General features: G+C 41.4%; 1 protein-coding gene across 11 annotated transcripts in view; it reads left to right on the forward strand.

Annotated features, from left to right (window-relative positions):
- prdm16 (PR domain containing 16) overlaps positions 1-17,547 on the forward strand; it is a 182,290-nt gene extending 164,743 nt beyond the window's left edge. For 4 of the 11 annotated variants that reach the window (XM_039800077.1, XM_039800080.1, XM_039800073.1 and 1 more), the window contains 12 exons: positions 1,018-1,219; positions 1,324-1,489; positions 1,661-1,814; positions 2,412-4,077; positions 4,245-4,332; positions 6,152-6,321; positions 6,480-6,557; positions 7,410-7,579; positions 9,201-9,372; positions 12,298-12,555; positions 13,057-13,237; positions 14,057-17,547. In XM_039800077.1, coding sequence (XP_039656011.1) covers positions 1,018-1,219; positions 1,324-1,489; positions 1,661-1,814; positions 2,412-4,077; positions 4,245-4,332; positions 6,152-6,321; positions 6,480-6,557; positions 7,410-7,579; positions 9,201-9,372; positions 12,298-12,555; positions 13,057-13,237; positions 14,057-14,191 — 3,440 coding nt within the window. In that variant the 3' untranslated portion in view covers positions 14,192-17,547. The remainder of the gene's footprint in view (positions 1-1,017; positions 1,220-1,323; positions 1,490-1,660; positions 1,815-2,411; positions 4,078-4,244; positions 4,333-6,151; positions 6,322-6,479; positions 6,558-7,409; positions 7,580-9,200; positions 9,373-12,297; positions 12,556-13,056; positions 13,238-14,056) is intronic. The other 7 variants (XM_039800072.1, XM_039800074.1, XM_039800076.1 and 4 more) reach the window with 7 other exon arrangements.
- Positions 17,548-17,721: the final 174 nt, after the last annotated feature.

Below are 17,721 nucleotides of genomic sequence, written 5' to 3' on the forward strand. Positions count from 1 at the left end.
GACACTCCACTGGGCTTTCCCCTGATCTGTTGAACTTGGCGTCTGACTCAGGAACTTGCTATTGAAAATGCCGGGCCGAGTTTTATGTATTTGACCTTGGTGGTGAGAAGTATTGTAAAGGTTATCAACATGGAAGGGGAAGACCAGCCCCTATTGTTTCCCCTGTGTGCTATTACACCTACAGTCTCAAGCAAACACTTGCTTTAACAAGCAATTAACTGTGTTAATTAAGGCTACATTTCACTGCTAATTGATTTCCATTTTATGTGAATATCAATTGCAGGATTGTTGCTTTTACCATTTGAATAGGAGTCTATTTAGCTGTAACTAACACACGGATAGGTAATAGATTGTTCTTCTTGTTTAGTAGTATCAACAGTTTTTATATACAACTGGATGATTGGTTCTGCATAAGGGAGATGCAACCTACAGGAGTTAGTTAGTTAATTGTTTCTTTGTGCACAGCAAAGTTGGTTTTGTCTTTTCACATAAAATGTAGTCATTTTTGTTTGCATACAAAAGCCAAATGGAGACAATTAAATGTCCTCCTGCGGATTGTCCTAGTTGCTGCCTGAAATGTTGACAAGCTAATCGTACTAAACATATTACTGTCCTCTTCCTAAAGATAAAATTGGGGGCTGTTACTCCAAGTTTGGATTTTATCTTTATGAGGACTTTTTCATTTTTTTTTAGATAAATATTTCCATGTATTTTTAATTTAAGATATTGTATAGGATGATATATAAGAAAGAAAGAAGAATGGTGAAACTGGAAAATGCTGTTTTGACAACAGGAATGAATAAGGAATTTTGTTTTTATTGCTAGCAGGTAGCCTTAAAACAATATCACGACAACAAAACATTGTTATTCGTATCATATTCTCGAAGCATTTATGGTATATTTCAATAGATATTACATATTTCAAGAAGCTTAATTGTGTGATTGCTAAAGAAATCTCTCTCCCTCTCTCTCTCTCTCTCTGTGTGTGTGTGTGTGTGTGTGTGTGCGTGCGTGCAGATGAACAGATGTACCGCTGTGAAGACTGTGATGAGCTGTTCTCCTCAACACTTGAGTTGCGGCGGCACCAGAAGTACTCGTGCTCCAGTTCCGGCTCCATCTTTGACACACTGAGAGAGGACTTCAAACAGGAACGCGAGGACAGCGACGAGCCTGTCCACGAGTGTAAAGACTGTGAGAAGATCTTCCCAAATGAGTACAGGTACACAGACACGTGATAACTACCACACTGCAGTACCTATAAAGATGTACACATTCAACACATACAGTCCATTTCACTGATGGTCTTGTGCTCTCTTTATCAAGTCTTGGCCAACACATGATAGTCCATACAGAGGAGAGGGAGTACAAGTGTGACCAGTGCCCCAAAGCCTTCAACTGGAAGTCCAACCTCATCCGTCACCAGATGTCACATGACAGTGGCAAGCGCTTTGAGTGTGAAAACTGTGATAAGGTACAGCATACCCGGCACGTAAGTTGTACACTGAACACACAGGCTTTATCTGCTTCAGAAATTCTGCTGGTCTTGTTTTTAAGTCTTCATTCGTAATAGTAATGGACAGACATTTAGTCATTTTGAAAGAACAACATTTTTTCATTCATGGCATACATAGTATTTTTATATGCTTATTTCAAATTTCAGGTGTTCACAGATCCCAGCAACCTTCAGCGCCACATCCGCTCCCAGCACGTGGGGGCGCGCGCTCACACATGTCCTGAGTGTGGCAAGACTTTTGCCACCTCGTCAGGCCTCAAACAGCATAAGCACATCCACAGCAGTGTCAAACCCTTTATCTGTAAGTGAGAGCTTTGGAAGTTAATGACTCCTTTATTCTTAACAGTCCATTTATTTTATACCTATTTTCTTTCCACCTCATCTACTTCTCCATGTACGCCAATTTTTTGATCCTATTTAAATCGTCTGAACCAGGCATACAGGTCCAGGGATCATATTTGTGTTGCAATTAACTTGCTAATATTCTGTAAATAATAGATTTTACCTGTTCACATATGCTTTTTTTACAGCAAAACTTTATAACATATAGTTTAGATTAGTTTGGACTACTAATACTATAATAATAATGAATGATAATTATACATCATATTTAATAATGGATGAGATACATTTTTGCTCTCTTTAAGGGAATTAATAACATACTGTATGTATTTTATGATATTTCTTGCATGTTCAGTTATCATTGTAAAATACATACAATGTAGATACAGTAGATCAGGACCAATTTCAATTTGTAGAATGAGTGGTTGGTTTCATCCATAGAAAACAGTCCCTTTCTTTTCTAGAGCTATTTCATCAGCAGTTTCCATTTAGATGTATGTTTTGCTGTTGATTTGGTATACAAAGTTAGAGACAGTGTTAAAATGGGTTTAACCAGGCCCTGATGGGCTGCGTCTTTTTGCTCCCCCAGGCGAGGTGTGCCACAAGTCCTACACCCAGTTCTCCAATCTCTGCCGCCACAAGCGTATGCATGCTGACTGTCGCACCCAGATCAAGTGTAAGGACTGTGGGCAGTTGTTCAGCACTACCTCCTCCCTCAACAAGCATCGCCGCTTCTGTGAAGGCAAAAACCATTATGGCTCGCCGGCAGGAATGTTCAACCCTGGCATTCCCATGAGCTCCAGCCCCATCATGGCCAAGGCCAAGTCCCACCATCCCCACCTTCAAGGTCTAAACCAGTCAGGTTTAGGCTTCACTGACTACTTTCCCTCCCGACCTCACCCTCACGCTGGATTGCCCTTTTCCCCAGGACCCCATGGCTTCCCATCCCTCCCTCATGGTTTCCCAGGTATCTTCTCCCCATCACTGTATCCACGACCACCTTTATTGCCGGCTAGTCCGCTGCTAAAGCAGTCAGGAGGCAGTCAGGAGGTGAAACTGCCTCGGAGTCCCCTAGATGCCCCTCCACTGTCCCTGGTTAGCTCCACAAACAGCAATGGAGGTTACAGTTTGAGTCGGCTGGAAGACAGAGAAAAAGAGAACAAACTAGATTTGTCTTCTGGAGAGGCCAAGCCAAAATCTAAGATGGCAGACATGTCTGACGCTAGTGACCTTGAAGATGTTAATACCACAAGTGGGACAGATTTGGACACCACCACTGGTACTGCTTCAGGTGATGGTTCTGACCTGGAGAGCGATGGAGAGAGTGAACGTGAGCGAAATGGTAAAAGAAGGAAGCCGTCTGGGGCCATATCAAGTCAAGAAAGCCACCAGTTAGAAGACACAAACAGTGCGTTGATATCAGCCGTGTCTAGTTCTGGGAACTTTGCTATCGATCGTCCCTTTCTTTCTTCTGCATCATCCCAGCACTCCTTCTTCCCTCCACCTGATGAGCAAGCCCTCCCACCCACCAACACAAATGCCAATGCATCCACAGATTCCATCAAAGCCATTGCCTCTATTGCAGAGAAATATTTTGGTCCAGGTTTGATTGGTCTCCATCAGGAGAAGAAGATGGGTCCATTGCCCTACCATTCCATGTTTCCCTTTCAGTTTTTGCCCAACTTTCACAACTCCCTTTATCCCTTCAGCGCTGATCGAGGTGCCCTCAATCCTAGCATGTTCTTCAAAGCAGAGCCCAAGTCACCTCGCGAGCAGCTGCACAAGATGGTTTCTGGTGCCCCAGGAGCTCCTGCTTCCACAGGGGAGTCCCCGTTTGATCTCACCACAAAGCCCAAGGAGACCAAATTAGCTCCTCCCACCCCAACAAACCCTTCAAACCCTAGTAGTACTGGGAGCAGTAGTGGACATTTAGCAATATCTAGCGGTGAAGAACAGCCATTGGACCTCAGCATTGGTGTCCGGAGCCGAGGTGGTCATAATGGTGTGGCAGCTGAGCCACAAAATAGAAAGAACCATATCTTTGGCATTGGAAAGGGGGTTTCCATCAAGGATGAAACCCCATCTGGGTTTCCACACGCCCATTCCCAGTTGTTGCCCCAATCCTCCATCGCCCAGCACCAGCAGCCCCAGGCACAGCCACACCAGCCACCACCCCTTCACTACGCCAAGCCCTCAGCATTCTTCATGGACCCCATATACAGGTATTTCAGCCCCGATTAGACTAGAAACAGCTTTTTCCACAAAAGCAACCTTAATCCTTTTATGTTCACACATTGAAGAAGGCTGAGGTTGGTGTTAAGTGTGTGGTTAGAGGTTGTAGATGATTTCTGACCTTGGTACGTAACCCTCTGCCTTGTTGTTGGTCCAGCAGGGTGGAGAAGAGGAAGCTACTCGACCCCGTAGGAGCTCTGAAGGAAAAATTCCTCAGGCCCTCACCGCCACTCTTCCATCCACAGGTAAGCTTACAGCACACACACAGACACATTTTATATCTAGGAAGGCACTCGGTTTAATCTTATGTAGAAACAACCAATGGTACATGCATTTTAAACAAAAACTACAATGAGGGCATACCAAACAGGGGAATTGACCTCCAGGTATTGCATACAGTCTGATTATTCCCAGATGCAATCTACTATTATTTATAAACCATGTATTATGTGAAAATACCTCACTCCTGCCTCCCACGCTGCTGCAACCTGAATTGATAGGGCCCTATGCACCATCATTCCACAGTGTTGATGTTATTTTCTCAAGGGTTCTGTATGATTTCTTCCTTTGTTTATTGAATGGCGCCTGTGTACCTCGTCACCTCTACCTTTTTCAGAAGACACAGTCTGTTATCGCAGCCCCTTTGATAATCAGTCACATTGTTTGACTGTCCCCAGACCCTCCCAACCTCTACAAATCTTGATTACAAGGAATGATAGTATTAATAAAAGAGGGAATAATAACCGTTTGAATTGTAACAAACTCTCTTGGCCACGCTAATCTTAGTTGTGGCATTGTTTCAAGTACTGGGAGCCCACAGGCCAGCTAATAACTCAACCCCCTCCAAGTTTTTTTTCTCTGTGGCTGGCTGGCTGGCTAGATAATAGCACCGTGTCCATCAAGGACATCCTGTGTTTGTCTCCAGGAGAATGGGGGGCTCTCGTTGGGGAAACAGTTTAATCTGACCTGGAAATCTGTGTCCTCTATCAACTGTGACTTTGCAAAAAAATAATTTGGTGCATATGCAGACAGATACATTTTCATATATGACATTACACATATATGTGTGTTGTCATGCCTTTACAAATGATTGGTATAAGAATAGCTAACATTAATTATTTTCTGTCATTTGCAAGCAAAATATTTTATAATGGCACCTCTTCTCAAATATAATCACCCCGTACTCAACATTGTTTTATTCATCATTGCATGATGAGGCATCATCACATCATTGATCAATATCCCCACGATGAAAAGCTTTCACAGGCTCCCCTGTAAAAGCTTCTCATATCAGAGTCTCAGCTGTGATCCTCCCAGTGATCCAAACACAATGCCACCTCTAATTCAGTCTCATGACGGAATCACCCCTCTCCCCCTCCACCCGTTCTCAGACTGCGAATAAACACATCGAGACGGAGTGTCTGTCCCTGTCTCTCCCGTCCCGTATTCACTAAAAAAGGAAGGATGTAAGCTGTTTTTGGCAAATAAACTCCTACATAACTGCCCCCCCTTTGTTCACAAGCTTTCAGGGGTGGGGAAGCGGCTATCAGTTGGGGGTATCTCAAACTATATTGTACAGCTCCAATCGAGGCTCTTGAATGCCTCATTTAGCCAGTTTGCCGGCCTACAACAGTAGCTTCAGCAGGAGAAGGTAAGAGGTAGAGAACAAAGCACTGATGCTGGAGGTGAGGGTAAGGGGGAATGGGAGGGGAGGGGTACTTGGAGGAATGGTACTTCAGCGTTTGTGAATGTGTTATAGGTCAAAGAGGTGACTTGCCTTTAGCACAAACAAGGCTAACCTCTGATATACTGCTTCCTCAAAGCTTCCGCTCTCTGTCTCTTTCCCTCGCTCCCTGCTTTTTCTGACATTGTTTCTTTGTTTTCAATGCTTCCTTTGCTCTTTTAACACACACACTACAAGGTTTCTAATTAAACCCTTAATACGCAAGTAATACCACAATCTTTACCACTTTACTTTTCCCACTTTAGAAAATCTCTTGATTCTCATAAAACATATTTGATCTTACCTGTTCCCAATTTTTTTGTTTTCTACCATCTCCTCAGATGTCAGCCATGGAGAACATGACAGAGAAGCTGGAGAGCTTTGGCGCTCTAAAACTGGACGTGCCGCCCAATTCGCTGCAACACGCTCATCCACTGTTCAACTTCCGCTCACCACCACCCTCCCTCTCAGACGCCATCCTCCGCAAGGGCAAGGAGCGTTACTCCTGCAGGTAAGTGCCCGGACATGCAGCCTGTTATTTTCAGTTTTCAGCAGATGTTTACATACATGGAAATGCGTTATATTACATCAAATGTGTGAAATGACGATAAAATACACTGATTACTCAACCACCCTTTTCCCTGCCTTTCTGTCAATTCTCCCCTCCAGGTATTGTGGGAAAATATTCCCTCGTTCTGCAAACCTCACCAGACACTTGCGGACACACACAGGGGAACAACCCTACAGGTATTCTATTAAGTTTAGTCTGGTCTTTAATCTTTCTGAAAGGGTCTTTGCGATCACACATGCTCTCATTGATGAATTTCCATTTGTCTGCTTGTCTTTTTGCTATTCTCCACACTTTATGCTTGGCTGAATCAATTTCTGGCCTAATTTTACTTACATAACAATGATCCCAATAAGTCCCACGCACTGTGGTATAAATATTTTATTTTGGGAAAAAAGCACTCTGGGATCAGATTGGAAATGGCTATTGCCAGATGCCCTGAGTTGAGGTATCAGATTGATGCATCCTTGGCGGCAACTGGAGAAAAAACAAAATAAAATCAATAATGAAACTGGTTTAAGAGAATACCATTGACGGTGACCTCTAGCTCACCCAGTAGACTGTCTCCCATGTAAGCTGAGTCCTTGGCAGTGGCCCGGGTTTGAGTCCGACCATTGGCCCTTTGCTGCATGTCATTCCCCTTTTCACTCTCCCCCTTTCCTGTCACCCTCCACCTGCTCTTATAAATGGTAATACAAGCCCCAACAATAATCTGAAAAAAGAGAATACCATTGGCAACGCAACCACTATGTAGTTTAACTGATTAGGATTGGTTTCTACTGTAGCTCATAATCAGCAGCTTATTTCCATTGTCTTTCCAGTTGCTCTACTACTAATGTCTAAATTTGCTCCTTCTCTAAAATCTAAGTTTTAGTTTTAACAATTAAGGTGAGCCTTAAGGAATACTTAATACTTACTCGCCTCAGCATAAATACTTCCTCCATCTCTGGTTAAAGGGCAGTCCCTGATCACTATGCTACTCTGCTGCTCTTTTAACCCACATTCACATCCTTCTGTTCTCCTTTTGGCAGGTGTAAATACTGTGACCGCTCGTTCAGCATCTCATCCAATCTTCAACGCCACGTCCGCAACATCCATAACAAGGAGAAACCCTTCAAGTGTCACCTGTGCAACCGCTGCTTCGGTCAGCAAACCAACCTCGACCGCCATCTCAAGAAGCACGAGCATGAGAACATTCCTGGTCAGTTTGCAACATCTATGACTCAGTTTTCTCTGAGAAAAGTGAGGTTGTTAGAACTGAAATATAGTTATTAAGCAGGGACCGAATAATGAATGGCTCACATTACCCATTTGGAAAAGGTTGAATCTTCACCTCAAATAAGTGTTTAGCTTGGTGCTGCGAATGATTTAAAGTAGGAGAATCACTTGATTAAAAAATTCACACTTGCTTTTCCTACTGCGTTTCCAAAAACAGCCTTTTTATGTCCAGCATGTTAGTATGCCGCTGAATATGGATAGAACAGAAACTTGTTAACTAAATGATTGATTTAAATGTATTTGAGCATTTACATCCAAGTAATCCATGCTTCACAATTGTGCTTACTTTTCTGAATTCAAAATAGCATCCTAATGAAACAAGGCAATACACTTGTTTTCCACCTTATGCAACTTTGTATAACCCAGTGGAGCTGTAAACTGCTGTGACATCACCGACATAACTAACTTTCTTAAATACCAAGGGATGCCATTGTTTGACTTGAGTGTGTTAATAAGAGGCAATATATACACAAGTTCCTTGTGGCAGAGTGCCCAGATGTTTAGTTTCCTAATGTACCCTTTATTAGAACACTTAGAACTAATTCTGAGTCAAATTAAAGTAAGCAATAGCATCTGCTATAAGTATTCAATATAAATTGCAAAGATACAGACGAAGAAAACATCCTAAAGTTAAAAAACACAACATGAAGAGAAAATATTTTGTGCAATGCAAGTTTGACTACACGTACACAAGTCACACATGTCACAAAATAGAGTGACCAGTGCAGTTCGGTTCAGTTCTTCAAGAACAGTGTCACATCCTCTTTTTATCATTGTAATGTTCCAGGATGAAAAAAACAGATAAGATTATGGGCTGCCCCAGTTGGTTAAGATGAGAACTATGAACCGCAACATTCCCAGTTTAAATCTAGCCAAGGACCTTTGTTGCATCTCTCTCTCTCATCTCCTGTCATCTCTCCACTGTCGCTATCTCATGAAGGCAAACAAAAAACATGAAATTGAAGTGTCTGCAAATAAGCAAAAAAAAAGTGCATTTCCTCAGTTACCTGTCGTACAGTATGTAACTGCGGTATTCCCCTTTTTACTTTTCAGAAGAAGGGTTATGTAAAACGTCAAGAACACAACACAACACAATATATAAAAGTATTTCTGACGAAATGTAACAATGCGTGTCTTCAGTCAGTTTATCTTCTACACAAATTCCATGAACATTATCCTGTTTGACAAAATATGTTCAGCCCAGTTTCACAAAGTTTTAACCAAAAAAAATACACAATCTCAGCTTTTTAAATATAATATTAAAATCTGAATAATGTGTATAATAACTGTCATAATATTTAGCATTTTCCTTAATCTGATCTATTATGTATATGTCTGATGATCATCAAACTAATCATTTGTGTTTGTTTGGTTGTGTGTGTGTGTGTGTGTGTGTGTGTGTGTGTGTGTGTGTGTGTGTGTGTGTGTGTGTGTGTGTGTGTGTGTGTGTGTGTGTGTGTGTGTGTGTGTGTGTGTGTGTGTGTGCTGGTGTGCGTGTCCATGTATGTTTGTGAATGTAAATGTCTGCATGCTTTTCCCAACAGTGAGCCAACAGTCCGGGATGCTTTCCAACCTAGGAACCACCATCTCCTCCCCAAACTCCGAGCCAGACAATCATGCACTTTTAGATGAGAAGGAGGACTCATACTTCTCAGAAATCCGCAACTTCATTTCCAACAGTGAGATGAACCAGGCCTCCAGCTCCTCGGACAAGAGGTAACCGGAAAACTTGCTCTCACGGACCACATTCGTATTAACATTTGTGCAAAGACCTTCAGTGATTACATTTGATCCATGAGGCTAACCCTCTTACTTCTCATGACGGCTCTAATTCTTACCCCAGCATCATTTTAAACCTAATGGCAATCCTAACTCTAAAGCAAAAATAATTGGTGAAATGTCCCCACTTTGAATACATTTTTGACATCTCTCCCCTTATCAGGACATGTGGTGTGGGAGTGTAGTATGAAAAAAGCAGGGACTCACATACCAGCTTTGTGAAACAACAGTTGTGCCGGCTCCCTCTACACAATAACATACATGCTAATACTTGGTGCACAGTGCCCTCTAGTGGCTTGAATGTGTATGGCACTAGTCAACCAATTGTCCCAATTCCATACTGCATATCTAACTGCAACTTTTAAAAGCCACTGCTAATTAAATTGAACAAAAATAAAACAAACAAGCTATTACTGCAGCTCCTTTGACACCATCCACCATTTTTTTAAATGAGTTTTTTTCCAGTTTGATACATTTCAGCCATGTCTAAAGATTTTCCTTAAGCTGTCTTTGTGAAGCAGCTGTAGTTGGTAAATTAATCTGCTTACCACTATATCTGGCAGGAGTGATCATCTTGTGTGTTTGCTCTTGAAAATCATAACTTGTAAAATGATGAAAATTGTCTATTTTTTAGCCAAACAGTCGGTCTGGCCATTGAAGAATAGGCCAGCTCCCTGTTGTAAGTCCTGACATGCTTTCAGTGTTAATACCTCAGTTGGTGGGAAGCTTCAGAGGTTTCAGGCAAGAAGAGGGTATCGGAAAAGAAAAGGAGGAGGAGATGTTTTTCTCTTTCAGTCAGGGGTTTGCCTCTATCCTTAACTCTTTATCTCGCTCTCATTTTCAATGTGAATTCCTTTCTGGTAGTCTCACTTTGTCTGTCTCTTTCTCCAGCATCCCCCCCCTCTTGTCAACATGCATTTTGGCCAGCAGACCCAGTGGCAACTTAGCCCCTCTGCCATCTGGGATCAATACTGAGTCTCATCCACAACAAGCTGGCCTGACATTTTAATATCTGTAATTGAGACTAAGTATTATGGTTTCTGTCCTCCCACCAGACAGCCCACTGTTTATTCTCCCTCTGAGTGACTGAAGTCAAACGCCAAACACACGTTCATGGATGACTATCTGTAATCGCTCTTAACCGCCCTCGCAAAATAGTTTCTCTTCTCTTTAGCATCATAGCCAGTCAAAATAAAAGTCCCTGGTAGCTCTGTTTGTTTGACCAGTTTCCAAGCTGGGGACTGTGGAGATGCTGAGGCAGCACTGCTGCTCTGAGGGTGAGAAGTTTCAAACAAACAAGTTAGGGGGTTTAGATGAACACAAACTTTATAGCACTGCAGCATTAAGGGACTAAGAGGTATCTCTCTCCTCGGGACCATAAGCTAGGTCATAATTGGGGCGGAACAAGGACCCAGGCCATGGCTCAAGCTCTATGGTTTAGATAAAACTACAGTTGGAGCTGGTTCCTTGTCTGGGACTGGGTTACAATGGTTGGCAGTTTGGACCCTGAGGGGGACTCAGGTTGAGGCATTTATCTAGGAGATCCACTGATGATGGAGCTCTTCCCCCATCCATTTGCTATATCCGTACCCCCAGCCCGCTAACACAAACACCCAACTGACGTGTTTAGACTAAATGACAAAACCCAGGGCCCCCTATGTCAGAGCTACGATTTTGTCTCCATGCACAGGCATGGACTTTTCCCCCGCCAACCAGCTCTGCAATTTGATTATAGTGATATTTAATCTAGATTGAAAGAGGAGAACCCCTCCTCCCCCAAAGTCCCCCTACCCGTATTTACCCACCCACTGAGTGTGACCCAATCCTGTCCCTGTGCACCCCTTCCCAGAGGTAATCCTGTCTGAGTTGATAAATGTCCACTGTGTGGCAAAAAAATGGAAGGGGTAAATTTGCCGTCCCCGAGGAAATGATATCATGAGCCATGACATCGTGGTCTGGGGGTGATGAAGGTGGGGTGGAGGGGGTGGAGTTGGGGTGCTGGCTGGAAAATGTACAGATGGCAGGTCATAATGGTGTTGTGCTGATAGCCTGTTTGCAGATCAGCCATCGTCTTTCCTCAGTCACACAAAGTATGTTCCACCATTACGGGGCGTAGAGGAACCGGTCTGAAGCATGCCATCTCCTGCTCTGTTTCTGAGGAGCAGGCCAATTAATCATGTGTGGGCCGTTTGAAAAGCGCTCCAGGCAGACTGTCAGCACGCCATGTTGTTTGTGTGGACACTGGAGTCGGACTGTGCATGCTGTCAACAGATTATTTATGTTTCGCTCGCTGCTTGTGATGATGAGTCATGTCTTTTAGATGGTCAGGACATGGTAACAGCCGCACATATCAAGACTGACAGAGAACAAACTATATTACTATAACAAACTTTTCAATCATTGTTTGTAAGCAATAAAAAGAGCACTCAGTGATTTAAATTTGCAAATAAGGCTTGGGTATTGACAATTTGTAAAATATATATATATATATATCAATAATAATGATCATTAAATCATTGCAGTAGGACCACCAATATGTTCCCTTTTAGTTCCTCTATGCATCTTTCTCTGAAAAACCATTGCTACCACACTACCTATGATTCTTTGTCCTTAGGCCCTTCGTGATCAGCTAGATAGACTGCTCACACTCATATGCACTGTTGCGTTGAATGCCAAAAACAAACTTCAAACTGTTTTTTTTTGCCTCTCATAATTTTTTGTTTTTCTGCTTTTGTAACATGCAGCGCCACACACCAGCGAAACATATAACATGAGCTCTAAATGCCTGTTTCTTGTCGTTTCAGAAAAGTTGCCAACATCACTAACACTTCCTCTCTACTTTGACCTTTGATCCCTCTGCAGATCAGACCAGGCTGAGGAGGAACGCCCACCCAGCCACAGTTTGTCCAACTCCAAGCTAAGACTCCAGGGGCTGGAGGAGGAGGAAGAGGAAGTGGAGGGTGATGATGAGGAGGAGGAGGAAGGCAGCCTAACAGAGAAGTCTCACGACGAGGCGCCAGAGTCCCCGTCTCCCGTCACAACAGGAGTGTATGAGGAGGACGAGGAGGAGGAAGAGACGGAGACGGCTCCATTAGCTATGAGCTATGAACACACTCGCAGGTATTCATTTTGTGAACTATATAGAAAACCAAATTACACCAACCACACAATCTAATCTACACAAAACTACAACCGCAGTACCCCATACATTGTATCTGTTTAAAAAACCTTTAAACAGAAACATCGCGTTACACCTTCTTTCATTAGAACTAATGCCAATATTAAACATTAGACAGAAGTAAAACATCGATTGAACGAGGGTTCCCCAAACAGACACCCAAAACTGAAAAAGATTGTTTCAGCTCCAGCTCCTATTCTAATCTCTTTTTCCTTCTCTGAGTTTATTCCCTCTACCTGTCCTCTTTTTAATCGTACCTCTCCTTTTTTCTTCTCTTCATGTTTTCTTTCACCTTAACTTCCTCCTTTCATTTTCCCTCACATAAACTCCCCATCTTTCCCTTCCCTACATCTATGCTTCCATTTATCCATCCATCCATCCATCACACGACCCATCCATACTGCCCTGTTTCTGCCATCCATCCATCCCTCCCTCGTGTGCAGGTGTATAGAGGAGGAGGGCTCTCTCTTGGACCTGGAGGGTCTGCCCAGCTTTCCCAAGAGCCTGGAGGGCTTACGTAAAGCAGCCAGAGACGAGCAACCCTATGATGTTAAAGACCTATTTAACACTTCACTAGAGTCGGAGGCATTGAAAGAGACATTGTACAGGCAGGCTAAAACCCAGGTATATGACTGGCTTTGGATATCGACTAAAAGTGGGAGGAACAGGAAATACATGTTGTTCTGATAAGACAGGAGGAAGGACAGAATACAGAGATACGAGATGAGATGGATCCTTTCACATTTTCAGATGCTTGAGGAAAGAAAAGGCTGTTCATTTAGTTAACATTGGCTGAAACTGTACCTAAATAGTGCCCCCCTCCCTCTTTTCCTCTCACTTACTAACATATTACCTGTAAACTGCTCTTATCTTTTCTGTGATCTGCATGTTAAATTGTTAATTTGTAAATGTTAATTTATTAATATAATTACAAGGTATAGTGTCAAGAAATTAAAGGACAATTACAGTTTATTACAACTTGAGATCTGGAAACATCGCTACAAAGAAGTTCAATGGAGCAAAAAACCCAAGCAGTCAGACAATCGTAAAAACAAATCATTACAAATAGTCATAGTATAGTATGTCGTAAAATATGTTATATAATAAGTCATACTATAGTATGCAATAAAAATGTCATAAGAAATCATGAAAAGTCATGGAAAATAATATAGTATAGTATGCCATTCAAAATGTCATAAAAAACGTATAGTATAGTATGCCAAAAAAAACTACAAACCAATCAACAAACCGAACTGAAAACATAACCTCTCATTTCTTAAAAAATGTCAAAGTAGTAAAGGAAGCCATAACAAATGTCATAAAAAAGGTCAGACTTTTAGTATGTCATAAAAATGTCATTGGACAAAGAGAAATGTTACTAAAAATGAGTGTTTGAAAATATTGAGTTTCCTCTAGTTAAAAGTCACCTGTCTTCTCCTGCAGGCTTATGCAATGATGCTGTCTCTCTCGGAGAACAACCCTTTGCACGCGCCCTCCCAGAACTCTCTGGACGCTTGGCTGAGCATGGGAGGTGGACCGTCTGAGACGAGCAGCTTTCACCCACTCAACCACATCTAGACAAGAGAAGAGAGAGAGAGAGAGAGAGAGAGAGAGAGAGAGAGAGAGAGAGAGAGAGAGAGAGAGAGAGAGAGATGGGGGGGGGAAGTGGGAGGAGGAGTAGGAGGAACATTAGTTTCGCAAATGGATAGAAACAAGAGACTGAGTGGACATGAGTTGTGAGAAACGTGGAGGCCAGAGAAGAATTCAGTGTCACATACATTCAAGATAGAAAGAATATGTTTGTGTGGATATGTGTGTTCATTTGTGTGTGTGTGTGTGTGCGTGTGTGTGCGTGTGTGTGCGCGTGCGAGTGTGAGAGGAGGGAGAGATTGTCCCTAGGTGAGGCGTCTCGCAAGACTCTGTCAAAATGAAAGCACTGCTAAGCTCCTGTTGATGTGAAGGACATGATGAATGCTTCTCAACAGCATTGAAACTCTGCATTACTCTTATCCTCCGCAAGTCCACAAGGCTCACTCCAGCACCACAGAGACCCTATGTAAGGCTCTCATAAAGACACTTAATGACTAGTACGTCTCTAAAGTCTGTGTACACCGCCTACTTCAAGCACTGCAGCATCAGCACTGCATTAGCACTGCATGTCCACAAGGTGGTGTTGTTTCACCAGGAACATAGTGGGCGCGTGCACTATTGTCTCCCAAGTTTTTCCCCACCAATCACAGGTGACTCATTTACTGATCTTGTTTCAGTATAACTGCAGAATCAACAATAGCACCACACTAAATGTTACTTGAGGAAATGACCGTACCAGTAGACTGTTGATTTTTGAATGATTACATGGAAATTATGTTCAATGTTCAAATGTGCACAGCAACTGGTGATTTTGATGAGCTGTCTGGGACACTAGCCATTGTAATTGGTTACCCAATTTGATCATGCTGAAAATGAATTTAAATCATACTCGAAAAATGAGGAACGTCTTTCTCTGCTTGTTTATTTCATCGTCATTTGTTAATTTTATTTACTTTCTCTCCTATTAGATACCACAGTATTGTTTTGTTGTAGGCACCACAGTGCTAAATTGTTAATATAATTATTTTAGAGAAGGACCAAAATTGTATGATATTGTCATATGATGTACAAAATAACCTAGATGTTCATAGCAAGAGTGGTATGTGCCAAATAACCCATAGAAAATGTTTTGTTCTCTGACAATCATTTCATTTCCAAGGGGCTTGCATTTGCTGTCATACTTTTTCTTTTCTTATTACGCTCTTATATATTTGATTTCAGAAGTGTGTGTGTGTATGTATTTATTTTTGGTTGTTTTGTCATGACTGGAGGAGTGAAAATGAAGGCATGTCATTTTATTCCTCTTTTCTTGATACTGAAGGAATGAACGCCTATCAGAACGTGAGGGAGATTCAGAATCTCTGGTTTTGATGCGTTAGTGTGCCAAAATTGAAAGAACCCATGAAATTAATTGTTTTTATTTATAGTGAAAAATAGCTTTAGTTAGCTTTAGATCCTATTTGGCATTGTTAACGTCCTGCAGTGTTTAGTTTTTTTTCTTATTTCAGTCCAACCATTTTACCCAGTATGCTGAATGTGTCTTGTTCAAGTATTAAGTTGGGGGGGGGGGGGGCAGACTTGGACAACTTTTACTGTAAATGTCAGAAAAGGGCATTACATTGTTATTATTGAATCTGACCAGTTTCTACCACACCAAGCTCCCTTTCCCCTCTGTTTTTCATTTGATACATGTAGTGTCAACAATGAATACCCTTTTTAAATTAGTTTGATATTACATGGTTCAAAAGTCTAAAACATACAGCCACGTCTACATGAACATCTGGTCTTCGGATTATGCAAGAAAGAAGGCGAGGACTCATAAAAGACAAAAAAGAGAGAGTAAACTAAACCCCAGATAGTGTTAAAATGGACATCATAATTATGCTGGTTGGTCCTTCTAACACATGCATACAATGTTAATTCTTGACAGAGAAAACAGAAATACTTGATCATGAGTTTAACTTTATATTCCCTGTTCTTCTGAGATCATACTAAAAACTCATTCCATGTGGTCTTCAAGGTAGCTGTGCCATGGGGGGCATGAGTCATTAACTGTAGATAACTGTAGATAGCTGCAGGAGCCGGGGGGGTGAGCATTGTTGATCATTGTTGCCTTGGTCCTCCCTGTGAATACTGGGACTCTCAGAGCTAGGCCTGATGCTGTATTTTCAAACTAGTACTTAAACCATATGGGTCCAAGCCATAAATTGTTCAGGCTTAGGTCTCTAGAACATAGGACACAGATCACATTTTCAGACTAGTTTCACTTTCAGTAGATGAGCAACTCGAGCTCGACATGGAGAGATATGAAAAATCTGAAACAGAAGCACTGTAATTTTTATTCATGACAGCAGGTGGTAGTGTGATGCTAGGACTGCTGCATCATCTCATTTTTCTAAAGACAGACGTCTTTTTTTTATAATTATACTGAATGAGATTTTATTCATGGTAAACACATTGTTTTCCCAAGTCGTGGTTATAAAATGTAAAGGCTTGGGTTGCTAAGTTTTTAGGTTGACTATATGTAGTAATTCATGTCATGGACTACTGTAATAAGTAAGCGCTGTGTAAAGCAAAGGAATTGAAGGCATTTAAGTATTCCATTTTGCCAACTTCAGAAAGTATTCAGGCAGATGGTCGCTGAAATATGTTTCAGCATAATAGAACATGGTTGCTGTTTTCCCCCCACTGTTACAGGAGAAAGTAAAAATATACATATTGTTTCTTTTTAACTGTATAGTATTTTAAAGAAAGAAAAGCAATGGTGCATTTGTCTGAAGAAAACAAATCATTGAAAAATATGGGTTTAAATGGATGGTGCTTGTTTTGTTTGAATCTGAGTTGTATATCGCCTCTGTTATGTTTATTGAAAACAAACAAACAAAAAAAGATATTGTGCATGACGTGTTTAGCAGTCATAATGATGTCCATTTGTGAAATGTGTATCAAATTAAAAAATGAGAAAAAAAAAGAAAAGAAAAAAATGAATCCGTAGATGCACTTATTGTACATGTGGTTAGTCTGGTAGATTTGACTTCAAGTTCTTGACTGCCTTACAGATGTTGGGCAGCTGGCTCTGAAAGACATTAGAAAAGACTTGTGGGAGAAGACATAATGAAAAACAATAAAGGATTGTAGAATAATATTGAACAATTCTGAAAATTGCAGTTCTTTTGATGCTTGTGATTATTGAAGATGTACTTTAGAGAAATTTCATTGAAAAGATATGACTCTGATGTTAATTCTGTAGAATAGCAATGTATACCAAATGTAATCTTTCCAATGCTATGAAGAATTTATACATGAAATTGATATGCAATAAAACCTGTGTGCTTTTTAAATGACACGCCCACTTTGTATTTGTGAGCTAAAAAATGATCAGTGAAGAGTACACAAAGAAGACAACCCATCAGGTGTTTTCCTTCCAGGTTATAATTTATTATTTAGTACCAACTAAAGCTGAAACAGTTAGTCAATTAATCATTCAAGCCATTTTTCAAGAACAAATCACAAGCATG

This window comes from Perca fluviatilis, chromosome 5, assembly GCF_010015445.1.
Source record: "Perca fluviatilis chromosome 5, GENO_Pfluv_1.0, whole genome shotgun sequence".
NCBI classification, from domain to species: domain Eukaryota; kingdom Metazoa; phylum Chordata; class Actinopteri; order Perciformes; family Percidae; genus Perca; species Perca fluviatilis.